We start from the raw sequence: 27,554 nt of genomic DNA on the forward strand, positions 1-27,554 counted from the left end.
ATATCTTCAAGACACACAGACCTCATCTTCAGGACGCACATAGCTTCAGGACACACAGACCTCACCTTCAGGACACACAGACCTTCAGGACACACACACGTCCCTCAGGGGCAGCCAGAACAGTTCTGCTGATTCCCTGTGCTTGCCCTTAAGGCCAGCCTTCTCCTTGCAGTGCCAGCCAAGCTCCTGGCTCTCCTGCTGTCGGTCCTTGGGAAGTGTCAGCATGGGGCTGATGCTGCTGTCAGCCTTCCAGTTTGTGACAAGTCAGCAACCACACAGGGTTGTGCAGCGAAGACATGGTGAGGTTTTTCTCGATTTAAATCCTTGCCTAACCAGTGAGAAAAGCATTAGCCCTGCTTGAGAAGAGAGAGCATCCACTGCTGCGATGCGGAGCCTCTGGGTGTGCCAGAGGTGGGATGAAATGTCCCATCACCTTCATCTGGTGGCTCTGCAGAGCTGTTTGTAACTGAGTTGCTCCATCTCGTGGCACAGGAGTGTAGCGGCTTTGGTTGGCCAATTTGAGATTTCCCGGCCAATGTAGCAATGAGCACGGTGGGTTCGGTGTGGGCTCATCACCTGTGCACTCATTGGGTGCTCTGAGGCAGGAGCAGCAGAAAGGCAAAGAGGGCTCAAAGCTCTCTGTGAAAAATGCCAATCACTTGTTTTTATAGGTTTTAAAAGTTTAATGATAATAGAATGGTTATAAAAATTGCAATATAATTAGAGTACTAATAATTTGGACAATTTGGATTAGGACAATATGAGACAATAAGAACAAAGAGTTACAGATGTCCGGGTACCTTTTCTGGGCAAAAGAAGCCCAAAAAAGGCCCCACGTTAACAGAGGATGAACCCTTAAAAACAACAGCCTGTTGCATGTTCATACACCTCAAACATGATGCATCAATTCCATTCACACACAGGATTCTGGCTGGGCAGTGTCAGCTCCTTCCTCTGACTCCTGACGGCGTCGTCAGGGCTGAGCGAGGCAGGAAGAAGTTCATTTCTTCTGATAATGGGGCAATAAATTCTCTTTCTCTGAAAGAATGAGGTGTCCTGTGGCTGCTATCTCACTGCGAGTCCTTTCTTTAAAAGAAAATTATCCTACATAGCAGAGTTTCAATTTTAACATTATGTTATAACCTAAAACTGTATTTAACACCCGACTTAAGAAAATTAACACAGCATAACTTTCTAACATAGCATGTAAAATATTCATTTAAATATTTGCGAAAAGCCAATCATAAAATAGGCATTTTTCACACTCGCCTTTCCGCAAGGCACTGCGAATGCCATTCCACGTTCCTCCATGGGAATGAGGAGTTTGGCCTCAGCCCTGCCATGTGCCTGTCTGTCTGTCTGTCTGTGGTGTGGCACTGGGAGGAACACCATTGTGTAGCTCAGACAGTTTACCCCAGCCTGTCCCCACCAGCCGAGCACTCCGCTTTTTGTCCTCGCTGGCACCCGCGCCCTGGAATGATGAGCAAGGGAGAGCCCAAGCTCTGATGGTTGTGGGAGGGGAGGACCAAAGCACAGCTGAGATGAAGCTGTTGTGTGGAGGAAGTGGCCACAGGGCTGACTGTGTGTGGCTCGTGGGGCCGAGGGCCAGGGCCAGGAAGCTGCTGAGCCAAAACAGCGGTCTGACCGCAGGCACTGGTGTTTGTCACTGATGTTTGGTGTCCTCTGGAAAGGACCAGCCAACCTTGGCTGTGCAAGAGGGCCCCAAGGGTCCTTCAGTGCTGGAGGAACTAAATCTGCTGTGTGGGAGAGCAGGTGAGCTGCTCTGGCTCTTTGAGCCATGTTCAGTGTTCAACTGATCTAATATTTTTGGAGAGACATGTCTCAGTTTCCACAGAGAAATCAGCTGGGGATGCTCTTGTGGGACTTTTGAGTCTGGATCAGCAGGGTAGGTATTTTCCATCTCAGTGCCCTGAGAGTGGTGAAATTGAAGCTGGTGGAGATCTGTCTCTGGTGTTGCAGATTTTGCATTTTCAGTTGTTCTTTGGCTCCGCAGAGCAGGCGTTAGAGCGAGGCTCCTGCACCCCAGCTGTGGGCCCTGAATAACACATCACAGCCTATGTGTCTCTTCTGCCTAATGGCTGAGTCATTTTGACACTTCTAAGGTATTTTTTTGTATTTAAACCATTATCTACACTGGTCTTCAAATTATCGTTACCCTCGAAAAACTTGCGACAGCATTTTCGCAAATCTAGTATTTCCTGAGAGATCACACAAACTCCCAAACCATATGACTGACCTGTCAAAATCAGAGGCACTTTGGGAAAAAAAAAATTACTGAAGATGGTCAAGTTTTATTTTATTTTTCATAGTTGTGAATTGCACATACAGCTCTAGGAAAATAACTGCACCAACTGGAGCTTCTTTTCAACAGCACTTGCACTCAATTTTGAGCCAATTGGGCTGAGGTACTGCATGCACCCTGTGGTGACCAAAGAGTCTCAGTCAGATCCCACATCTCATGGTTCCATTTCTTCTTAATGGGAACAGTCAGTTTTCCTTGTCTCATTTCTGGGTGTGTAATATTGGTCTGTGAGAAACTGCCAGAGGTATTTACAGCAGGGAGGGAAGGTCTCTGAATGTCATTTCATTACAAAAAAAAAAAGAATGGGAAAAGAACCCAGGAGTCATTGTAGGCAAGAGAAAAAGTGTGGCTCAAGTGGCTCAAGTGACCAGAGCCAGCAGTGGATGTTTAGGTGAAGAGTCAAAAACTGGGAAGAGAAAAACTCAGGTTGGCAGCTGAATCATGATTTCCAGGGTTCCTATGGTAGCAGAAATAGACAGCAAACCTCCAAGTTTAGATATTTGGCATTAAAAGATTAATTAGTTAGAAATGCAGTGACAGCAGTGAGAAGGTGACAAATCTACATTTTTTTGAGTTTCTATAGATAAGATATTCCTCAAAGGAAATACTCTAACAAAACTGTATGTTTGCAAAAGACCTGCTTGCAGGGGAAAAAGGGAAACTTAAAAAAATGTTTTTACTAGAATTCATTTTGCTTTCTCTGTTTCCTGCTCTATTACTTCATTATGTAAACTGTGTGTACCATTGTGCCAAACATCACCTCACAGTCTATTTTAACCAGCAGCAATGCATGTATTTATGACATCATGATGTACTGGTAAAATTTAACTTTTTAGCACACAGAGGATTTCGCTGCTAATGAAAATCTCTTTCCTCCTGCTGCTGCATAGTTGGACACATCAGTTTGGTGCTTTGCTATCCTTACAAGCTGTTTATCAAACACTATCCCTGCTGAACACTGTGCTGATCAGGTGTGGTGTTTGTACCTGGACAAACCACTTTTAGGATGATTTAGGGTGATTTGGGTTTCTTCACAGGACATCTCAATGCACCATGATGCAGGGCACAGCCAAGGTTGGGTTTTTTGTCCTCAATTCTGGTCTTGTCCTGCTGGCATACACAGGGGCTGGGGTTTGATTTTTTTCCCATTTGATGTGTGGGAAATCAAAACAGAGATAACAATAAGGATTTTCCAAAGGTATACAAGACACCTGTGATGGAGTGCAGTTTCCCAGATCCAGATATCCAAGACCAAGCAATTTTTCACCTGTTCCTTCCTGGGTCTCAGCTCTGTCTGCAGCCCAGGAGGGACAACAGTGCATCAGTTATGGCTGGGTGTCCACACCCTTGTAGAAGTCCTACATTCTTCCAATAAAACTTGTCTGTCTGCCCTTTCCTATTCAGAATTAACTACTCTTGGGTGGTAATTGTTGAACTGTGTTGCTAACATGTAAAGTATTAAATGGCATTGGTTTATTTCCTTTCAGGTTTCATATGTATGTGATCACCTAATTAATTTGAATCTTTCAGCCTTTCTGATTAATTTCAATAACATTTCAGTTGGGGTGAGGCTGTGTGAAGGAGGGCAGGGAGAGCTTTGTGCCAACCTCTGTATCTAGAGGATGCTCTCTGTGTATGCAAAGTTAGAGATGTGCTCCACAGAGAAAGGGGCCCAGTAGCTCCAAAACTAAAAACAAACCTGGGTTTCAACCAGAAGAAAGGAGAGCTGCTGCTCCTGCCCTTTCCCTGCTGCTCCTGCCCTCTCCCTGCTGCTCCTGCCCTTTCCCTGCTGCCATCTCCCCTCTCCTTTTCCTCCTGCTTTGCTTCCCTCAGAGCTGCTGTGCACACACTGAGCCTACACCGTTCTCTGCCTCTTTTGAATGCCCCTTCAGTGAAAGGTTTAAAGGGTTTTTAGTGGACAACATCCACTGTGAGTTAAAAAAATGTCCATCTTCCTTCCTGAAAATGGAGCTTGATAGCTGCTTGTTTGGTAGCGGGACACCTGCACTTGAGACTTTTCACACTTATTAATTTCAGTGAAATCAAATTCAAATGAATAAATGGATGACACTGATGAAGATGTAGCATGCATTTATCAGGCCACATCCTTTTCCTGTTGTTTTCCTGGTAAGTGTTTCTAAAGTCAAGTATTAAAATATTTTAGCATAAAAATTTCTCTGGTCTTGAGCATTTTTTTGTAAACAACCACAACCCCTGAAGCAATACTAAATAGGGCTATATGTGCTGATTTAGCAGTCTGGCTTCTGATCTGAATTAAGTGGGGAGCTGGAGAAAGTGGTTAGAGTACATTTTTCTTTAACTACAAAATCTTTTTTTTTTTTTTTTTTTTTTTTTAATATTCTTACCATAATCTGGTTTTTGCAGAGGTGATGCTTGGGTCATGTTTTTCAGTGTTGTCACCTAGTTCTTGGGAGTAAGTTGTTCCAGCATCCAGAATATTGTTCCATTCTTTTTGATCTCATAAACTTGTGAAAAGTCAGATCAAATTTGAGATGAAGATGAGTCCAAGCTTCTAGAACTGCAATTTAATGACATCTACATAGCCTGCCACATTTCAGCCAAATCTCTACCTGAAACTGTAACTGGTGGCTTAAAATTTGTTCCTCTCAAGTTGTTAAAAAGAGTAACTTTTTTTTTGTGTTTGTTTCCTTTTTCTTTTGACCTGACCTGGTTTGTCAAACTGAAATACTGACCATTTCTGAAGGAGAGCTCTTTGATTCTGGACTGAGGAGCAGATATATGTTTGGAGGGACACCCAAGAATGTTAATTTAATTGGAATTCTCCCCCCAAAGAAATGGATGCACTATATAATTATGGCTTATTCCTCTTCTGCTCAACAGCACCTCCCACATCAGCATCCAAGGGACTCCTGCTATGGGCTGCTCTTCAGCAGGACAGAGATTTCCAGCCAGGTCTTAACAGCATATAAGCCACAAGGTAGGAGGGAAGAAAGGGTGTGTGATGCTGTTAACTTGATACTAGTTACACCAAGACCATTTTTGTTGTACATACTGGAGCCACAAAGCGAGTGCTGGGTTTTGTTGGCATCCAGCTCAAGCACTGGGGGAGCCCAGCTTGCCTTCAGCCTCATCCCAGCTGCCAGGGGGTCCAGGGGCTGCCTGCTGCCCAGCAGAGCAGGGGCTCTGGCTCTGTGGGAGCCTTGTTGCCACCCTGTGCCCTCCTCCTGGTGAGCCATGCTCAGAGATGGGTGATCTCCACATCAGGAACATCTCTGCCTGTGCTGAAGGGCTGTGCTTTAAGGTGATCTCAGTATTTAAAATACTTTTAAAAATAAAAGTATTTTGTTTCATGCAGGAGGCAGACTGCTGCTGAAGGCAAACCAAAGGGTCTGGGTGCTGTGAGTGAAGCTCTCAGCCAGAAGGAAAGCCAGGCAGGGCTTTCATGTTCGTGTTCTCCTCGTGTTGCATGTCAGTCATTTCTGTACCCCTAGTTCTTCCCCTTCAGCTTTGATTTCACTGTGCTCCAGCTCCAGATGTACATGAGACCTTCGGGTCTCTCAGCCCTCTGACATGAGAAGAAAGGTGACTCAATCCTACAGCTTTCAGTGTACAGGAAAAAGCAGCCTTTTCTCACTGCTGAGGGAAATCTGGGGCAGATTCTCAGAAGAGTCCCACCTAGGGCTTGCTGGCAAGCATCAAACCTGGGAAAGGAGCTCTGTGGACAGGTAACTGCCAGGGAGGGTGATAACACTGAGTGAAAGAGGACAGAGGATGCTGCAGGGCAGGAGGGGGGTGGCTGCTCGTGGTGGCCCCTGTGGATGCCACAGGGATGGCTCTCCTTTCCCTACCTGGGCATAACTTCCTGCTTTAGGTGGAGGTAACAGGACAAGCAAAGTGGAAAGTTTTGTAAGGAACCTTATTCAGTTTAAGTGAGTCACAAACCAGTTTTGAGAACTGTAAGGTAAGGCTGAGGAGCCAAAATTGAGGTGCAAAGTTCAGGAACAGAAGAGGGATTGAATTTCAGCTGAGGCCATGGTCAGGGACAAAACCACATTGCCCAGAATGTTCAAATTTAGAGTAATTGCTATTATTATAGGACCTGGAGAAGGATTGTGATGTATATGGTACTTTAGATGGTACAGCCACTCAGAAAATTAGAGATTTTGTTGAAGAGCAGAACTAGCCCAAAATTTGGATTTGCTGAGAGACTGAAAGTTCTCTGGATCCCTCCCAGTGTGTATTGGTCCTCAGCTGCCTGTGGTGTTGGGGAACAGAGAGTGGTTTCTTTATTGCATTCCAATATGTGTATTTTTCTGACTTTCCAACCTTTGCAAAGGGATTAGTTTGAAGCCACGTGCCAGGTCTTGTCTATGCAGTGTGTGTGTGGTTGTATTAGAGAAATTTGCAACCACAGGACAGAGCGGAGGTAAAATCTTTACAAATTTGAAGAAATGTCAGCACCTGATGATTCCCAACAACCTGCTGTTAGGATAAAACTGGCAGGCATGTTGAAAAGGACCACAGCTCAGCTGTGAGTGTCACTGTCATGGCCCAAGGGGCTCTGAAACACCTTCCTCACCTACAGCCCAGGCTGCCCATGCTGCTCCAGGCTCAGGTGCACCCTGTGGGAAGGGGATGGCCACTGAGGCTGCCAGCTGCAGCCCCACAGCTGTGACAGCCTGCCCCCAGGCACCTGTCCTTTAATGGCAATGCCTAAAATTTGGCTGTGGCTTCATGCCTGGGTGGTTAAAAAAGCTGAGTGACACCTCTGATCTTGGTGGAGGGTGTTTGTAGGTCTTTGGGGTAGACTCCTGGTTTCTGAATTCTAGTTACAGTAAGAAAAAGCAAAAAGCCCAACTCTGCAGATACCCACTCTTAAAAAAAATCAATTATTTTAGAAATACTTTGCAAATTACAATAATCTGAAATAATTTTAAAACCCAGGTGCCTGTTGGTAATGTAACTCTGACTTTTTGGCTTTTACAGATCTTACTGAAGCCCATGGGTGCCCTCTTCTCCTTCCAGTCAGAGGAACTGAGAAAACATCTGACTGCTCCTTTTACAGAGACAACTGAAAAAGCAAGGTCTCCTAGACCAGACTGATGATGGTGAGAGCCTGGTGTTGGTGTAACTCTGACATTGGCAGAGTTTGGTGATGGAATCAGCTCCACGGAGCTCTAATTAATTTTTAAGGCATTTGGTGTTGGCATTGAAAGTTTCCATCAGTGGGTAAACTGGGCACAAACAGGATGAAAGGTTTATCTGGTGATACTTCTTGATTTTTACTAGGGTCAAACTGTCGGAAGAATGCAGCAGAAAGTAAGAGACAGCAGCTTAAATGTGGGTGGCAGGAAAACCAAACCATGGCTCATGTGGCCAAGGGTGTTTCAGGGGCAGAGGGCTGGAGGCAAGCTGCAAGACAGTGCATGGTGTGTGTTCTTTGCTGAAAAATTCAATGTTCAATCTTGTCAGCTTTCCATAGGGGACAGCTCTCACCAGTTGTTGTGCTGGAGTGAGGCTTCTTTAGGTCTTCTGTCCTAAAAGTCACCATGGACACATTTTTATGTAATGGACCTGGTACTTGGTGCAGCTAGGAGACAGCAGAATATTTTTATTTATTTATTTTTGCTTCTCTTTGTCCTGCCTGCGGTATTGAGCCAACACAGAAGCAATTCCTGCTGTGCTGGGCTGAAATCTGCCAGTGATGACGCTTGAGGCGTTAGGCTGAGCTGGGAATGAATAATGGTCCAAGAGAGAGCAGCATTTGCATTCCAGCATGAGCATGGAAAGGGAACCTGTGCTTGTTTTCACACTCAGCATCCTTGCTGGGGGGGTCTGGCCTTGCCTCTGGTCCCTCTTCTGTCTGTGGATTGCCAGAAAACACCTGAGAAACTCAGATTTAGCTGGCACAGACTTTGTTTGGCAGAGATATAAAAATGAGAGATGATCCAGCTGAATTCCCCAAGCTGAATTTCTAGTGCTGGAAGTCAAAAGAGAAGAACGAACAGAAGGTTTTGCTGTGTAAATTTAGCAAATGTGGTTTGGAGTAATTTAGACAACCTTGTGACTCAAAACAAATCATGCTGTCTACTTTCAAGAGAAAGATTTAGTTCTCAGGATATCTTTCTGTTTCTACTACTAAAGCCTGAAGAGAATCGGGTTTTAAAGGTGATAATTTTTCTAGCAATTTTACTGTCTTTATTACACTTAGAACTTGTTGTTACACTGAAAAAGAAACAACAAAAAAACCCCTAAAAGAATCACACCAGAGTTCAGATTTCAGTATTTTATGCTGCCAAGGGATCCGTGGTTTCAAGACAATTATATCACAGCCTGGCTTTGCAGTGTGATCTCAGCACACGAGAAGGAGAGAGCTGGAAACATGCAGAGATCTCTGATTTCATTGAAGCTGGGCACACCTAGGACAGTTCAGTGCCATGGGAAAAGAAGGACAAAGATTTGCAAGAATTCAGTGCAGTTGTTTTGTTGACTTTGCAGTGTTTCAGCAACTTTTTCAGCTGCTGTAGGAACGGAGAGCAAGTCTTGCTTTCACTGGGTTGGAACTGCTTGCTTTTGGGTAAGACTTGGTGTAGTAGCAGAGAAAAGGCACTGTCTGAAAAAGGTTCAAAATGGATGTATTAGGCTCCTTTAAAAGACATGGCATATTCTTTTTTTTGGTTTTTTTTGTATGATGAAATATTGAGAACAATTACCCAGCCAGTGTCAACCTGAGTGAAGGGGAAATGAACCATAGTAACACAGCAAATAAACAGAACAAAGGCATCAGAAAAACACCAAAAACTTCTTTTTTTCCCCAGTAACACCAAGCAATTAGTAGATTAATACAGATACTCATGGTTGTTTGAACTCTCATTAACCTACAAGGGCAGTCATGGGTGGTCTCCTTTCCAAAGCTCAGCTAGCATCTGGCATAATTATTGGCTTTTTCAGTAATGAGTTGATTGGGGTGGCAGAGATGCTTAATAAGCATCTGTATGGTTTCACCTGCAGGATGCAGATATCCAGGTCTACAGAGAGCTGATCTGAGAGCCCAGATGTCCAAACACCCTGCTGTCCTTGGGGAGGGCAAGCCAGAAGTTCAAATATTGAGTTTCTGGCTACAGATGTCAGAAGCTCTTCAGGGGCTGCTGAGGGACCCTCACTCTTTTCTGTGTTTGACACTGCAGGAGGGGCACTGCTTGAGGTGGCAGCAGCTGTTTTCCTCTTCAGAGAGTGGCAAAATGCAGCTGGGAAGCAGAGCTGCTGAGAGCACCTCCGGGAAACTGGAGAGGAGCACTGAGCACTGGCACCGCTGTGCCAAAATGAAACTTGAGGTTCATTTCAGCACATTGCACAAAAGATAAAACATCTATTTTTTTAATATATAGCTCACAGGACCAGACAACCTGCAGAGTTTCTCTGTTAGCTTTCACATGAATGTCTCGTGGGTTTACTTGAAGTCACATTTTTGAAAAGGGAAAACTGTGGGTTTGGATTTTGATGTGGTGATCGTGGGCATCCGTGGTGTTTGCAGTTCCCAGAACTGCAACTGGACTTCACCCATGTGCTGAGCTGGGTAAATTCCATCTTGGTTGGAATGAAGATTAACTGTGGAACAACGTCTCTCACTCACAAGTGTGATTTTCCAGGTGCCAGAAATATGAAAATGGAATGAATAGACTACAGCTTTAATGTGAACAAAAAAAGGTGTTTTCCCCTAATTTTTTTTTTTTTTTAATGTGGAAATCCAGCTGTCCTTGAAGCTGCTGTGCTTCAGCAAGTGGGGGAAAACCAACTGCTTTTTCAAATCTCCCTGGGCAGCACCTCTGGGCACGAGCTGGGTGCCATGGAGCAGGCTGCAGGGTGGCTGTGTGGATGGGATTTCTCATGGGAAATCTCATTCTCATGCCTCTGGAACATTCTTTGCCCCATAGGAAGCTGGCCACTGCACGTATCTCCAGAAACAGGGATTGAAAACCTGGCTAGTGGAAGACTTGCAGAGGCACCAGGCTGGGGTGAGGAGAAGCTAAATAGCAGGATGTGTTTGTTTCAAAACACCTGCACCAGGGGCAAGCTGTGAGACTTGTCATGAGGTCTGCCCTGCCTCCCCATGAAAAGCTCTGCCTTTCATGCTTTAAATGAGTGAGCACTGTGACCTTCAGCCCAGGCAGCGTGGGCAAGGCCAGTGGGCACGGTGAGGAAAGGCTGCCAGGGGCTGGCTGAGGGGTTTTGTGCAGTGCAGTGTCTCAGGTGGTGGAAATGAGACTGGTGGATGTCATGCTGATGCCCTTTACAGATGTGCAGCAGGTCTGACTCAGTTACTGAGCTCATTCTTGGCAGGATGAGTCCTCACCCTGGAGCAATGGGTCCTGCAGAAAGCAGTGCCATTCCTGGGACCTCTTGGTGAGGCAGAAATGACAGTGATTTAAAAAAGAATGAATTCAAAATCCACAGGTCCAGCATGAATTTGGCTCTGGTGAGCACTCTGCCATGCCATATGCTGCAGTGAGTACTGCCAGTATTTGGCTTTTTATTTTATATATATATTTCTAAATGAAATAAATGAAAGCAAAACCTTTGACAGGGCCAAAGGCAATAAATTGTGCCACTCCAGGAGCACAGAATCACCTTGCAGGGCCTGAAGCACACCAGCTGCTTGGCTGCTGCCCACCTGCTTCACCTTTCTCTTCCCATGTTTGCTGGAGAGCCGCCTGTGCAGCGGGGATCGTGTCTCACTTTCAGTCATTCTGACTTCCTCACACGAAAGGCACTCTAGAAATACAACTATTCTTAGTCTGTTCAGGTGTGCTGCAGTGCTAACACTTGCTTTAACTCTCTGTGTTGGCCTGATGTTCAAAAGATAGGAGATTGCTTGCGTGAAGCTGACGTATCCGTGTGGAAGGGGTGAGCTTGGTTTCTCTGGAGTTTTCGGCCAGCACTGAGGTTACAGAGCTCTGAAAGCTCACTGCACATTGCCATTTTGTGGCAATCAGTTCCTAGGAGTGATTTTCCAATGCAAATAACTTTCTTACAGACAGAAAATCATTTAACTGTGTGTTCAGAAGCAGCACGGGAGCCTTCACCTGATGTTCTCCATAGTCTGGTGTTATATAACTTTAAAGGGTTTTGGTTTTGGTTTCTTCTGTTTCCCACACAACTTTACACGAGAAATAGTTTTAGCTGCTAACAAAAGGAGTTCACAAAAGCAGCTGAAGAAAGCCACAATGTGAGATGTAGTGGCAAAAGGCACAACTGTTGAGAGTGCTGGGCAGGCACAGTCACAGAGCAGCTTGGGGACACCTCTGGGGTGACAGCCAAAGTCTTGCCTTGAGCAAGAAGAGGGGTCAAAGAGGGGTTTTCTGTGCCTCATGTGACTTTTATGCTGGGAGCAGGTTTGTGTCTTTGGACTGCAGCCACCTCAGGCTGCCCAGGCAGGTGCTTTCCCTGACAGCAGGCTCAGCTCACCCTCCGTGCTCTGCTGTGCCATCCTCTGCTCCTCTCCCTCTGCCTTCCTCCCCCTGCCCACACAGCAGCTGAACAGCAAGAGAAGTTGCTGCACCTTTAGGTAACTGAGCCTTTGGCTGTTCTCTCCAGGCTCTGAACTTTGGCAGTACCAGAGCAGTGTGTGTGGAGTTTGTGTTTCTCTACATGTCTAGCGAGCACACTAATTTGAGAGCCAGCCAAGCCAGCTTTGCCATTTGCACTGCTGTGTCAATAACAGACAGGTTTCTTTTCAGTTTGCTCAGGGCAAGCACATTTGCTCTGGGCTCTCATTTCTGCCCCTCTTCCCCTGTGGGAAGTCCTTGGGAGCCTTTTGGTGCGTGGCAGCCCCTCAGTTCCCCTGGCTGCATAGAGGGGTGGTTCAGGCTGCTGTCATTTGCCACTGTGGTGCTGAGCAGGTCCCTGCAGGCTCCCAGGCCAGGTGACAGTCCCCTCAGGAGCTGGGTGGGCTCAGTTTTCCCCTGCTGGACTTGCCAGATCCTCAGAGGACACTGCCTCTGCTCAGCTCCTCTCCTAGGGTTTGTGTGGAAGGATGGAGAGAGTGCCCAAGACTCAGAGAAAGCGAATAGTCTGGAGTGGAAAAATTAATGTGAGGGGGAAAACCTCAGCAAAACCACTTTGGTGAGACAGACACAAGTGTGTACCTTTGAGTAGCCTGGGTTTGTCTCTCGTTTGCATGTGTTTGAGGCAGGCTAAGTTGTGGTGCAGCAGAATAACCCCTGCGTGACATGCCCGGGGAGGTCTGGGTCTCTCTGAAGATCAGTTTCGATCTTCCAGCCCATTTCAGCCTCTTGTCGTGATCCAGAGGCTGCCTCAGGCAGTGAGATGGCTGCTCTCCTCACTTTGAGGTTTCCTGAAAAAATGAAATTACTTGATATGACAAACTAGAGTGACATTTATTAGGCTTGCTTTGTGGTTGTTCATCCTCACATGGAAAAGTGCCTGGTTTATATTTTAACTATTGTATTTCATCACAGTGAAAAGATGTTGGACTGACTCTCCAGGGCCCATGCCCATCTGTGGCCCCTTGTGAGAAGGCAGGACACTAACAGAACTTGGATCTAGGCTTGGACCCTCCCAAAGGTGCCTTCAAGCTCATAAATCATGCATCATAAAAGCAGTATATGAAGGCTAGAAAAAGTTCATACAGTAGACCCTCTACTTGCTATTAAAGTTGAATTTCCTTTTGTTGATATCATTGTTGAAAATCTTTCAGAAGGGACTTCCTGGGCAATAGAAATTTTCAAAAATTCTGGCATTGTTTTGATGCTACTTTTATAACATTAGAAATTAGTGGAGTGTCACTGAGTTCTGTGCTCAAGTAGGGAAATGAAGATGATATAACCCAGCAGGCAAAGGGACAGGAAAAGAATTTGGGGAACAAATCCTGTGCGGTTTTGTGTGCTGGGAGTTTTTGTTTGCTTGTTTAAATTGGGGGTTGGGGTTTTTGTCCAAACTACTTTTATGCTCTTCTGTCTTTCAGTTGTTTGAGTCTATAAAATACAGCTTGGGGAGTCACACTGATGGTTGAACAAATGCTAATTGTAGAATGCTGGAGTAATCTGCCATTGATAAAAATGCCCTCAAGAAAAATCAGCTTTCTGCTGTGTTGTGGAGACCTGTGGGGCTTAGCCCAGTTGGAGAAGTTTAATGGGAGGAAAACAAAATTTTGTGTTGTGAATATTCTCACCTGTGGCCTGAAATGGCGTGTCCAGAAAAATGAATGTTCAATACAGCTCCTCTGTAAGGTCTGTGGCTAATTGTGCAATCATGGTTTTGTCCAATTCACAGAAGAGGGCAGAACTGAAAATGTAATTTTTAAAGGCATTGTTTTTGGTGTTTCTGGTTAGCACTTGATTTTTATTTTTTTCCACTAAGACACTGCTGTTTTGACTTTATAGTACAGTTGAGGCAGTGGAGGAGACCTGAGTACGTGAGGGGTTCACATTCAGGTTTCCATCACTTTTCTGTGTATTAACAATAACACCGAGAGAGAAGAAACCGCTTCTGTTCCACTGAACCTGTGTATCAGCTCAGGAAGATTTGGGTTTTTAAAATGTCAAATGCTTTTCAGTTTTATTCATCATCAAAATTGCTTTGTATCTTCCCAAGCTGCAGAAGGATTTTTATTGCTTTGTCCTGGTATAAAAATACAACCAACTGGAGATGCTCCAGAGTTAACAGTGGATTTCCCACAGGAGCCTGGTGTAAAATCCTGATTTAGAAAGAACTGTATTCTTAGCTGCAGGGCAAAGGCAGGACTTCAGTGTATTATTTGAATGTAAGTTCATCTTGAAAAGCAGTGAATTGAAAGTGACACCTTCTTGCTCAAAAGACCTGTGCTCTTTTGTGCTAAAAAATAGGACTACCGTAACAGCCTGTAAAATCAACACAGCTGGGCTCTCTCTTCCTTCTTTCTCATAATTTCATTTTCATTTCATTTCTCAAATTTCAAGCAGGCTTAGCGAGGCTGCTCTCATTTACTTATACAACAGGCAAAATTCAGAGCAATGAAATGATACACAAAAACACTTTAGGCCAACAAAGAAGTGGCACTGGTGGCAATAAATGGACAGAAAGTAGTCCAGTTTAACTTCCAGATTTTGTAGTCTGGGTTTGCAGCCAGGAGCACACTGAGCCTTGAGAGCAGTGGCTCCCACCACTGCCCATTATTGCAGCTTAATTAGCCCTGACTTTAATAATCCCAGCCTTGTGTGATGGGTCACAGCTGCTGCTGCAATTTTTTAGGCAGCTAATGCAGGTAGAGGAGAATCACATACTGCTGTCAAATTGGGAAGTTAAAATGCATTTTCAAATCACTTCACATGTACAGTTTATTTAGTAAATCTACGTCTTTCTCACACACATATTTTGTATGCAAAGCAATGTGAAAGGTGCAAAGAAGAAAGGTTGACCCATATTGAAAATCTGTAAGTTTCTGAGTGATGGAGGCACTCAATAATGTTTAGAAAATCTACTCTTTTGGAAAGCTCTTCCTCTTGTTCCTTTACAGAAAGCAGCGAAGATGATGCTAAAAATATTTTTTCACCTCAGCTGTGGTCATAGTTTTATTACTAACAAGTTTTAAAATGTTCATATATTAGGTCCACTGTAAGATATGTGCAGCTGCCTATTTGCACAGTCAATAATTTCTATAGAAATTGATGGAAAATTGTATTTTCAAAACTGGACCTCTTTCTTTTTAATTTGCTACCGAGAGAAGGTAATTTCTTTTCACATTTTGAATAAATGGAATACCTGCCCCCAGAAACTTGACTGCCAGCAGTCTTAGACTATTTTCACAGCTCTTTTTAGAAAGGCAAAGAAAATAATTTCTTTTTGTGAAAGTGTTTCTGGCTATGAGCATCAACCATGCCCAGATAAGGGTTCAAGAAATTCTTGGCTTAAATTGCAACAAAGAAAGCTTTAGATCAGAGTCAGAGCCAAACTTGCAAATGGCATTAGGGTGGTGACAACCCAGAAGAGTTCAGGCAAGCCCAGAGATGCTTGGAGAAGTGCAGAGTACAGGCTGGAAGGACTTCCCTAAGGAATGAGCTGGGTAGAGCTGGTCCAGTCTTCTGGCTGGGAGAGAGGAGATGATTGTCAATCCCTCCCTCATCTTCTGTCATGCAGGCTTGCTTCCTTAATTCCCCTGTCCAAGAAGGAATGAGAAGACAGGCAGAAGAACTTCACACATGTGTTATGGTATATCTTTGACAGAAAGGCACTGATGTAGAAACACAGTTCAAACATATTCAGTCTTTCTCTAAATCTCATATTTGAAGGAGCTGTTTGGATTTGCATGGGCAAAACCTGAATTAAAATTGCAGGAGAAAGCCACGATGATTCCTCAGCACAAGTGACCAGGAAAGTTTGTTGCTCAGGAATGGCTGGTACCTGAGGAAGTGCCTTGGATTTCTATTCTGGGCAGCATGTCCTCCATGGAAGAGCAAAAACTGCTGTCCCTCCTAGCAGCCCTGAGCAGTCCATGATACTTCCAGGAGGGAGGATTCCCTGCTGTCCCAGGCTGGCCAGCTGCCCAAAGCAGAGGAGCTCCAGCACTGACTTCTGGCTGGATTCTGCTTATTAGAATTATAAATTAGAATGGTTATGAGCAGTTATTTCTAGTTTTGCTCTTAGCACCACCTTTCTGAGCACACACGTAAAGGGAGAGCTGGTGCAGCTGTGACCAAAGCTGATGTTGAAAGGCATTCCCATGATCTGGTTCGTTGTCCTCTGGCAAGCTTTTCACATTTGGTGGATACTGTCAAGGCTAATGCTTCTTCTGGGGTCAGTCTGTCACTTTGCTAATGCTGGTTCTTTAACTTTTTTTCTCCTTCATCTTTAAAGGGAAGAAAAATACGGAACAGATTTGCCTTCACTGGGAAAACGTTGTCCTTCTCCCTATGGCACAGCCCCTGCCACATCAGGGACAACACTGTCAGTGTCCTGGCAAGGGGCATTCTCCCACTGCTGGCAGTGCCACCACATGGCACAAGGCTTAAAGACAGGACACAGCTCAATGACCCTCCTCAGGTGGGTTTTCTTACAGACTTCCTTTGCAGCAAAGTAGTAGAAGAAGGCATCGAGGCAGCAGTTCAGGTTGGCAAATGTCATGGAGACCTGGAGGAAGAGGCTGATGGTCTGCTTCAGCCTGCAGCCCACGATCACCTGCTGCCTCACCAGGCACTGCAGCAGGATGCCAAGGTGCACGGGGGTGAAGCACACCAGGAACACCACCAGGTTGATGACGATGACTCTCAAGGAGCCCCTCTCCTCTACCTTCTTTTTTTTGCCGTGAGTTTTGTGATTCAGGAGAATCCAGATGGTTTGAGCAGAGCAGAAAACCATCACAGCGAGCGGGATCAGAAACCCAAATATTTCCACAGAAACAATGAAGGGGACGCTCCACGTCTGGCTTGACATGTTGTGAAAGCATTTCATAGATTCCTTCTTCTGAAACACAAAAATTGGGATGCTGCACATCCAAGCTGCTGCCCAGATGAAGCAGCAAATCCCCACGGCCCACCTGGGGGATTGCTTAGCTCGGCCTTCGAAGGGGTGCCTGATGCAGATGTACCTGTCCACGGTGATGCAGACGATGATGAAGATGCTGATGTAGGTGTTGACGAAGTAGGGAGCCTGTATGAAGGAGCACAGCAGGCCAGGCACCTCGGTGACAGAGTAGTGCAGCTTTGGGGGCAGCGAGAGGAGCAGCAGGACGTCTGCCAGCACCAGGCTGATCATGTACACCGAGGTCTTGGTCTGCTTCCTCCAAAAGCAGCAGAACACAGACAGGGCCAGGCTGTTGAGCAGCAGCCCGAGGATGAAGGTGGGGATGGAGAGCCCCAGCTGCACGCTCCATGCCAAGCTGTCAATGGCTGTAAAATTGCAGTTCTCACTGCTGTTGGTCATTTCTGCCCTGGAATGACAAAGAGAGCGGGTTGGAAATGTGTAATGCCATGATAAAGCCAAACCAAGAGCCTTTCAAACACTGTTCTAGAATTTTTTGGTTTTGAGCTGGACACTTGGTCGGCCTTTGTCTATTACAGAAAGTGAAACCTTTTAAGCTTTCTATTTCCAATTTGAGTGGCTTGGTATGTACAAGGGAGTCTGATTCTCAGGGGAAAGCAGTCAGCACCCACTGATTACCCTCCCATGTAAGGGAATCCCATTCAGATATCACAGAGACTGACTCCTTCAAACACATATTTTCAAAAACTCCAAAGAGAACTGGTCATCTTTAATAATTTGTACACCTGTTGAAGTTTCCCTAACACTTATGCTTAGTTTTGTTGCTACACAGAAATTAATGAAATTACTATTCCGTATTAAGGTATGTTGATCTGATAGCTGGGATTTTACTCTTACATCTAAATCCCCATGCATCAGTAGCTTTTGCTGATGTGCTTTTACTGCACCCACATTTATATGATATTTTAGTTTCATACAGTGCTTATATCCAATGCAGTATTTTAAAAGGTCAACTTAAGAAGACTGATCTTTTATCTAGGTGCAAAATGAGTAAGCGTGTTTTTTTTCACTTGTGCTTAACTTTGAGCATTGTTTAAATTTGGGGTATGCAGTTTAAATTTTAACTGATTATCTAAGACAATCCAGCAAAGATTATCAAGTGGAAGTCATATCATCTTCATAATGCAATTCTTAAAAAAAATTATTTTGTCTTGAATGTTATCACTGTTTTTAAAAAGATACATATACTTTAACAAACTATGCCTTAAAAGTGCTTTTTATTAGTGCTCTTTAAATCAAAATCACAAAAAGTCCTAATAAAGCAAAGGAAATTGAGAGTTGAAGTTCCCAGTCCAGTTCAGCCAACCAAGTAGCTCAAAAGGAATTATAGGAGTAAATGAAGGTGTATTAAGAAGAGTTTGATCCAGAGGAGAATCTTTGCTTTGGAGGATGAACAGTGACAGCTCTTAAGCACTGCCAAATAGAGCTAAACTTTGCTAAAGAAACCAAAACCAACTCGTGAAAGATTTTGTGTGTGTGACTAAAAGAAAATCTTTAAAAAATGTATAGAAAAACAGAGAACAGCTGAGGAGACAGCCTTGCATTTTGCCAACTCTTACACCACTAATTTCACAGGAATGCTGACATTGTGCTGGAGGTCAGATGTGGGATGGCTGGTGGGAATCAGTGGGTGATAAAGGGAATAACTGTATCTGAACATGGAATGCACACAGGGCTTAGCATGCTCCTGTTGGTGAAACATGAATTTCCAGCTCAGACTACAGGAAGGGCAGGCACAGACAGCTGAAGCTCCAGCCCAGTGGTTGTTATGAAGTCTGGATGTCATTAGTGTGGCTGGAAAAGGTTCAGTCTAGTCTATCTGTTGTAGGAAAGAGTGTCAAGTGTGATCAAAGCAGTTCTGTCACTGATGAGCCTAAGCTTCACATGGATTGATAAAGAAAAATGCTAAATAAGTCTTGGAGAGCTCTTACCAGACCCTTATCTTTGATGAAGTATCTGCTTTTTCATATGAGAGAAAGGCTGATGATTTTAGGCACTTGCATTTCAGCAAAGTGTACTAGAAATGAGTGGACAGCACCAGGAAAAGCAGGGTTTAGATCAAGGGCTGTTCAGCAATGAAATGGTTGCCTGAAGCTGGTGAGGATTACCAACAGACTGGATGGGGGTTCCTAAGGGGGTGCACAGTACTCAGACTGTCCTTGGCTGTGTGACCCCACTGTGGGAGTGGGGGTGACCTCTGGGGAGGGGCTGGGTGCCACTGCCACCTGCAGAGAGCTGGACAGAGCCACCTGAGCTGGGCTGGCACAGCAACTCAGGCAACAGCAAAAGGAAACTTGATGTTATCACTGGATTTATCTGCCAGAAAGGAGAGCAGAAGGGAAAACCTCAGTTTGGTCATCAGGGCGAGGTTTAATCAGCCCATTTGAGCCAGTAATGTGTGGCAGCCACTTGGAAAATCACGTGTTTGTGGTGTGTGAGAAGTGAGAAAGTCACAGAGAGCACGGAGCTGAGCCGGTGCTGTGCGTGCAAGGGCTCGCTCTGGGTGGATGCTGCTGTCACCGTGGGGCAGGGCAGGGGACATGGGAACACAAGCTTTAGTGTGAGCAGGGTGTCCTGTGGCCAAGGGCACCCATCTGCCTCAGGAGAAAATCAGAAAATGAAACGTTTTGGGGTAGTGACAACACCTGTCAACCCGGCACTTGGTGTGCTTTGTAAAGGTATCAGAAAACCATGCAGGGTGACTCTTCAAAGTCTGAGGTTTGGTGTAGGTGTAGAAGGAGAGATTACAAGTGACCTCACCCCTGATAAATCACAGTTGTACTAATTACCAAAGAAGAAGAACATTCTTGCCCTTGATGGGTGACAGCAGTGACTGATAAAGACAAGTGTGACAAAAGGGGTGGGTTGGCTGGTCAGGGAGAGCTGGAGGAAGAGGAGCTGGAGGGGCCCTGAGGAAGAAGGCAGGATGCAGAGGGACACAAGGAAGAGCAAGACAAAGAAGAGAGGTGCTGCTGCTGCTGCTGCAGCTGTGCTGTGAGCCCAGTCTGGGGCTGGGGGAGCTGAGCCTGCAGTGACCTCGAGCTGGGGGTGACCTGCAGGCACATCCAGCAGGGACAGCCAGGGTCTGGCAGAGAGGCCAGCAGCAGGAGCGTGCTGCAGTGCCAGGATGGCCAGGCTGGACAGGAGAATAAACCAGGAGCCTTTTCACGTTGTTACATCAGAGTCTGTGTCTTGGCTCATGTCTGCCCCCAACGAGAGCTCTGCTGCAGCAGTTTGGTGCCGCTTTTATTGCATCACTAGCTCACTGAATGCCTTTTGTTTAGAATTCATTGGTATCAAATTACATGTAGCATTACCCCAGAAAATTATTAATTTCAAGAAAAGAGCCTTTAAATTGATAGTTGTCTGACTGTCAAAAACATGGTGGTTTTTTTATGATTTTAGTGTCTCAAATTCAAAATTCCCATCTTGAGTAATCCATGGGAATTGTTTGCAACTGTTCCAGACTAAGTCATATTTGCTTAGGGTTCACTTGAAGAATCATTTTCATTGACAAATAACCTTGCAGTCATTTCATAAGCATCATCTTTACTGCATTGTCCAAATTATTAGTAAAAATACTGCTAATACTCATCCTGAAAGAAACTGAGCTGTACCAGAGACATCTTTCCTATAGAGTAGACACTGATTAGAATCTCAGTGGGTACCACGAATCATACAGAGCTTTCATACTGCTCATGCTTCCTTTGCTGATGAGAAGTTCTTTAGAGGTAGTGTGTGAGCCTGTTCCCCCTCCTACAGCCCCCTTCACAGAGGAAGTCAAATAACTTCTATTTCAGTCATTCTCAGATTAATCTCTGCAGATTTTTACTTACCGCTGACTCGAGTTCTGCATGCCTACAAACAGATTCTTTGGTGGGTGATTCCAGTATTTCTTTCAAATACTAAAGCCAGGATTACAGATCTGGCTTTTCCAACTCCTTCCTATCCCCCTTCTCAAGAGAGGCGCCACGTTTGCTCTTTTCCAGGCTTCTGAGGAAAATTTCTGTCCTCTACAGGTTTTTTGAAGGAATCTGCTGTGGCTTTAGGATCGTTTCAGACAACTCCTAGAAACCAAAAGATAATACAAGAACCTGTAATTAACAGTACTGCAGGCAGTGTGCCTTAGCTGGCCCAGCCTCTGTGTCATCACTGCTCCATTTGCTCTGTTTCTCCTGCTGAGGATTTTCCACTTCCTTTGAACTCATTAAACATTAATTGGGCTTTGCCATAGCAGGAGCCTGTGGTTTAGTGAGCAGCAAAGGTGTTCTGACCTAGAAATGAACAGCAAGGTTTTACAACAACCCCTCCACTAGTTTTTTTTGCAGAATTCATGAATGATTTCCTCTTTGCAGCTCAGGCCCAAGTTCATCTGGGATTCACACAAATCTGTGTGACAGCACAGGTTAGAGATGTTACACTAAGGGTATTCTTGTCCATGAAAGGCTCATTAGCAGAAACATGCTTTGTTTATATCTATTTCCTAGAACATTACTGATGTTAGATGTAAGTCCTTTTGTTGTGGAGAAGAGTAAGATGGCTCAGTGCAATGAGCAGCAGGTCCCACTCCTGCCATGTATTTCACCTGCAGCTGGATAATTTTATACAATTTTTTTTCCAAAGTATTTTGATTCTAACAGAATAGATTTATATTTATCACTAAAAGAGGAGTCATTCTTTCTGCTCTAAGCTACACAACACTACGTTTGACCTTATTGTTTGAACTTTATAAATAACCATCATCTGACCAACCTCAAAAGCGTCTACAATCAATGCTGCTACGAAATTGCTGGAAAAATAAAAGTCAATAACTAAAACAGGAATTGCTTTACCTGAACCCTGGCAAGCAGACCAGCAGCATTGCTTCAGTCCAGGCTGTTCTAGAGAGCACGAAGCGTTTTCTTACAGCCCGTGCCTTACAGTTTTCTAAGCGGCAAACACAACCACATCCTTCTCTTCTTCTCTTTTTTTTTTTTTTACCCGTCTCAAAATATGCTCTGTGCCTACTTACATAGGCAAGTGAAGGTGGAAAAAGTGTGAAGATTTGAATCCTCAGCTGTTTCCAGCCAGCAGTCATACCAGGGTGGGGAGCAATGCCTCTCAAAGTCAGGGGGTGCAGCCTGGCCTTTACCTGGAGCTCTTGTGAGCTCGTGGTGGCCACCTGCAAATTTCCAATTATTCCTTGAGCTGGGGAGGAGCTGGGAAGTGGAAAGTTGTAGGAGAGGTTGTAATAAAAATAGAGTTTCTTCCCCCGGTTTCTGCTCCATTTGCATGCTGGGGATCAGTAGTGAAGCACCCAGAGGCCTCTGAGAGGTACAGCTCCTTCCACACACGCAGCTGCTGAGCTATTTCAGGGGTGTGTGCCACTTTTAGCCAGCTCAGGTGTGTGATTCATAACTGCAGGCTGGCAAACAAGTGTTTAACTGGGGGAGAACTGAGGTGCACAGAGCAGCAAAGAGGTGCCTTACACAAGTAACTCACACATGAACCAAAACAGACTTTGCTTGAGATGAGCTTCCAGGGCTTTCTGGAACCTCTCTGCTGAAGTGTGAAACCCACTGGTCCTCTCCTGACTCGTGGACATGCTGCAACCCTTTGCAGAAAAATACAGGAAGAAATGCAGCCCTAAGTGACAGTTTCAAATCACAGCCTGGCTTTGGAGGTAATTTCATCTTTCTGGAGAAAAAGCAGCATCAGCGTTCATATCACAGGAATAGGAGAAGAAAAAAACCTGTAATTTTCTTCCTGTCTCATTTAAAAATGGGATTTGGGGGAAAAAAAAAAGCAGAAAAGCAGAACCCCAAACAAAGTTTATGTAAACCCTCTTAGAAAATTGTGTGGCAGAGGAAATGAAGGCAATATGATTCATAGTATTTGGGAAACGCATTCTGGAATTGGGAGGTTTCAAAGGCTTTGCAACTTCTGTCTTTTCAGAACTGTGGTCTGCCTCCAACTCAGCAACAGACTGAAATGAATCTGGAGTCACAGGAAGAAACTTCAGAGTGCAACTAAATATTAGCAAAAAGCAAACATCCTACAATTCTGAGTGACTTTTGAACAAGTTATTCTGTTGCAGCTGAAATGGGGTTGCTTCTTTAATCTTCTTGCCAAAGGAATCCTCCAGACTTAGCTTAGGACTGAATTTTAATACTCTGTGCTGCCTTCACTCCCAGAACTTCATTCCTTGTGGCTCTGTGAACTTCCCACTTGCTGTCACTTAATGCATCAGACCTGGACAAAAAAAATAAAATCAGCATTTCTGCACGCAACAAGTGCAAGTTTGCTGAGCTGGAAATTTTTTTGTGATACATGTGGGCTCACCACTCATAGGTGAGCACATCAATCATCTTTTGCAGCTTGGCCTTTTTGGGTAAATGAGGACAACTTCCATCCAGAGCGTATTCAATGAGAGCAAGATCTGAATGCATTATTGGCTGAGAAATTAGAGAAATTAGGGCTGTTCCCCCCATCCCTGGGGAATGCCTTTGGACTTTCTCAGGTGCTGTACATGAAGATGCTCAGCAGGAATTATTTCAGTCAGTCCTTTGTGCTTCAGTGCCCTTCCACCCAGCACTGCTGCTTGATAAATGCTGTATTTTGGGGATCCAGCTGGCTGCATGGCTCTGAGGTTTTCAATGGGAAGGAGAAGGGCTTCAGGTTTGTTTTAATTAACCAATTAAACACTGGGTGTGTATTTTTTGTGCTGCCTAGAGACAGGAATCTTAACTTTATCTGTTTCCCAGTACTCTGTTCCAGTTAGCAAATGAATAGTGGCTGGAGGAACCAAAATCCAACTGAAAGGAAGGGTATGACCATAAAATTCATAATGTTTTGGCAAAGGTGAGTAGGGTTTTTTGGTTGGTTGGTTGTTTTTTAAAGTTTGCTGAACTTTCTCTACTTTTTATCCTCCTGGTGCCAGAAGTGCTGTTTTTGCTAAGTCAGGCACCAGCATTTGCTGTTTTCAAGGAATCAAAATCTCTTTCAGAGGAAACATGTTCATACAGTGCAAAACCACATTCATTTGCATCACACCAATGTGAATTCTTCTGCTCTTCTTAAGTGTAAAATACATGGTAGCAGCTTTTGAGGTCCAGCTTTCACAAGTGTCTGAAGTGTGTTTGCTCGTATTTAATGGCCAGAATGGAATGAGTTGGGTCTCAGATCTAGAATTAGGATGCTGAAATGCAAATTAATCAAAATTCAGAGGAAGGGTCCGTGTGTTTCTGGGCCATTCTGAATGAATGTGTGATTTGTTCTCCCAGACAGATGTAAAATATCCTCTCAGCTAACAAGACTTAAACAGCCAGAGTAAAACGAGTCAGGAAAAGTCATTGCTCAGCAGAGAGCCAGGGGGTGAGTAACAAACTGTCCTTGGGAAGAGTGGGGAATTGGGAAGCTGATGAACTTAGACACCTGACTCTGAAGTGTCTTTTCTGCTGAGCTGTGAATGGTTTCTGATTTTCTGGTGTGTTTTTAAAGGCTTCAGAGGCTGGACAGCCATAGTGAGCTAAGCCAGCAAGTCTTGTTCTGAGCAGGCTACCACAGCTTGCTGACCCAAAAGGGATTTGCTGCCTTCTTTTAAGAGGGGGGATCCTGGAGGCTTCATCTAAATCCAGCTGAGCAGCAGCAAAACCCTGGAAAGGAAAATGCCAAGAGCTCAGGGTGCTCTCACCAACCTGAAGATGTGATGCTCTTTCTGTCTGAGGAACAAATAATAAAAGAACGAGCTTGATTTTCATTGGTGGCTTAAAAATTGTTGTTTGCACTTGGGTTGGAGTACAGAGTTTTGTTTATCTGGAAACCTTCCACTCCACACTAGTGCTCAGTACCCTCTTCATCCTCACCTTCCTAAGCAGCCAAACCCTGACAAACAGTGAGCTGTCTTAACTGGGAGCTCTGAATAGCTCAGGGGCTGTGGTTTTTCTCATGGAGCCAGTTTTTTGGGGTTTTTTTGAGTTCAGGAGACTGCAAAACTTGAAGCCAGAAAACCTGGGAGCTGCTGTATTTTATAGGGAACAGCCACACTCAGCCTCTTCAAGATGACACAAGGACTTACAGGCAGCCCAGATGGAGCGAAAAGTAAAGTTTTAATTTTTTGGAGCTGTCCAGCTGTGAGAGTGGGTTTATTTCTACATCTGAGAAACTTTACAAAGGCTTGTGAGGGTTGTGTGATGAGAGGAAAGGAGCTGGACAGTCTGGTGAGCAGCCTGTCTCACACTAATATGGTTGAGTGAGCAAAATCATGCTCCAGAATATCTTCAGCTGTGTCTGACTCAAAAGTTCACCATCAGAAAACCAAGCTTGCATGGTGCCATCACCTCAGCCACTTCAGATACCCACAGTGCACAGCTGATGATCCCATTTTCCAGTTCAGTTTTGTCTTCCAGAGGCCAAAAGGCCAGCTGGGCATGGCCAGTGCCAGTGAGCACACATGCTGCATGGCCAGTCCCTCCTCTAGGCAGGGACAGAATAACTTGAGATGGCCAAAACAATTCTGGCTGGGGGGCTTAGCACCAGGCTAGAAGCATTTCTTGGGTGTTTGTAGGAAGAAGCAGCCAGTAAAGTTCAGCTGGAGGGAAACTGTGAGAACAGACCCAGAGCTCCCTGCAGCCTGAGCTCTGCAGTGTGCTGCCAGCACAGCCAGCTGTGCCAGCTGCAGGGCAGGGCACTGCCAGGGCAGACAGCAGGTGTGCCCCAACCCTGCTTTGGGTGAAACTGCCAGGGGATCTCACAATCAGCCTGCAGGATGGGCAGGATGGGATGGATACAAACCCAGCACCTGTGCAGAACCCACACAGCTCCCTGAGCACTCAGCCTTCTGTGGGAGCAGTTAAATGGGACATTTATCTGCCCTGCCTCCCCAGCCCAGTGCCAGTGTGTGGGTATTGCACACTATTACTGTTCCTGGCAGTGATCAGATCAGAGTTGTGTAATGCTCACCCATCTTCACCATATCAACCCTGATAAGTGATGCTATCTACATTTTTTTCCCGTAGCAAACATTTTCTTCTCAGCCCTTGCAGTGCACTAGGGAAACACAAAATGAAGATGATTTCCTGGGCATTTTCCTTCCACCCAGCATCTCCAGAGCACTGCCCAGCAGCTGGCACAGAGGGCTGCCAGGGCAGCTGCAGGGCACCCTTGCCTTGCCCAGTCATTTCTGTACTTCCCAAAGCCAGCCTGGCACCAGGGCTGGGAGCTGCCTCCTCTGCAGGGGTGATGCACTCTTGATGCTAGAACTTTCTGACAGACTCAGTTCTTGCTTTGAAAAGGAGCTGACTTGTGTGGAAAGCACATTTTTTTCCATTTCCTTCAGCTTTTCCTCATCCATCCCTCCTCAGTGGAGGGACTGGCTTTTCTGGGAAGGAATCCCTACCCACTCAAGCCTATAACTGCAATGGATAAGTGTCACATGAAGATCCTGGACTGGCTTAAAAGGAACATTTTCCAGAGCTGAGCTGAGCCCTGTTTCATTAATGCATGTCCTCTTTGCACTTGGGTGTTGGTTTTGTAGAGTTCTTTTGGCAAAAGCGTGGGTTTTGTTATGTTATAGATTCCCTCTGTGGATTTTCAACAAAAAACCCCTTTTATTAAAGGTCAAAAAGCAAAGTTTTTAAATTTATATATATGGAAGATCTTTTGCCAAGAATTAGCTGATGAAAAGGATGGAGTGAAATTGAATGTTACACTGCTGTTGGTTGGTTTTTTTTCTTGTAGTGCAGATTTGCCTGTGGAACAACCAAAACCAAATGTTTGGGTGACCTTAGCCAGGGCAGCAGGCTCAGATCCCATATGTTTGTCTAAATTGGAACCAGAAAACCCTTCCTCAACCTGTCTGGTTGGTGTGCCAGTAAAGGATTTGCCCTTGATCAAAAAGCAATTTAATAGTAATCCTGGTGAAATTGACAGTGGGAGCAATCCTGTATTGAACTGGAACATGTGGGCCAAAAGAACATCCCAAGGCAGTGTCTGAACCCCAAGAATTAGAAATCCTTGGTTCTTTAACAATGCCTTTCCCATTTTAGCTCATTTAGCTCAAGAGCATTTAGCTGTTTGAAGAGCAGTGCCCCAGTCAGGCACCTCTCAAAGAGCTCAGCAGTAGCCATGGGATTGGTCAGCAGAAAAATGATGTAAAAAGTAGAAAAGCAAAGACAAATAGAACAATGGTCTGTGTATTAATGCTGGGCTAGAATAACTCCCCAAGCTGCAGAATGGTATATCTAGTGAGATATTAGGGAGTTCTAAGCTTAATAATGGAGCTCTGTGCATTGTGTTTGGAGGCTCACAAGCAGGTGTTGTATTTGAAATAAGCCAGCATTGTTTAACCCAAGGTACCTGTGTTTATAGTGGTTGGATGGAACCACTGTCAATATAGAATATATACTATACAGATATAAATACTGTCAGTGTGCTTCTGCTTTGTGTGATTGGGCAAAAAACTTTTAAAGTGAGATGTAACATTGAGTTCTTGGTCTGCTGCCTGGGATGTGAGCTGATGGCATGTTCCCATTGTCATGACCATGTAATGAGGCTGGTGCTGGAAAATCAACCAGCTCAAGGTGTGTTCCTGGCAGTCCTGTCTCGTTGGTGATTTGTACACAGCCCCAGCTGGTGATAAAGCCCCACCAAAGCCCCAGTTAGAGCCACACCGTGACTTAGCAGGGAAACGCAGGGAGTGCGACTGAGCAAGAGGGGAAAACAGCTGAAGGAAAGG

At 44.9% G+C, this 27,554-nt stretch overlaps 1 protein-coding gene across 1 annotated transcript; it reads right to left on the reverse strand.

Annotated features, from left to right (window-relative positions):
- Positions 1-16,210: 16,210 nt before the first annotated feature.
- LOC311157326 (G-protein coupled receptor 55-like) lies at positions 16,211-17,221 on the reverse strand (the record flags this gene model as incomplete). The annotated part of the gene is made up of 1 exon (XM_084211963.1): positions 16,211-17,221. One exon carries the CDS (start codon positions 17,219-17,221, stop codon positions 16,211-16,213), a length of 1,011 nt encoding a protein of 336 aa, XP_084068089.1.
- Between the last annotated feature and the right edge of the window lie 10,333 nt (positions 17,222-27,554).

This window comes from Fringilla coelebs, assembly GCF_963513975.1.
Source record: "Fringilla coelebs genome assembly, chromosome: 10".
Taxonomy (NCBI): Eukaryota; Metazoa; Chordata; class Aves; order Passeriformes; family Fringillidae; genus Fringilla; species Fringilla coelebs.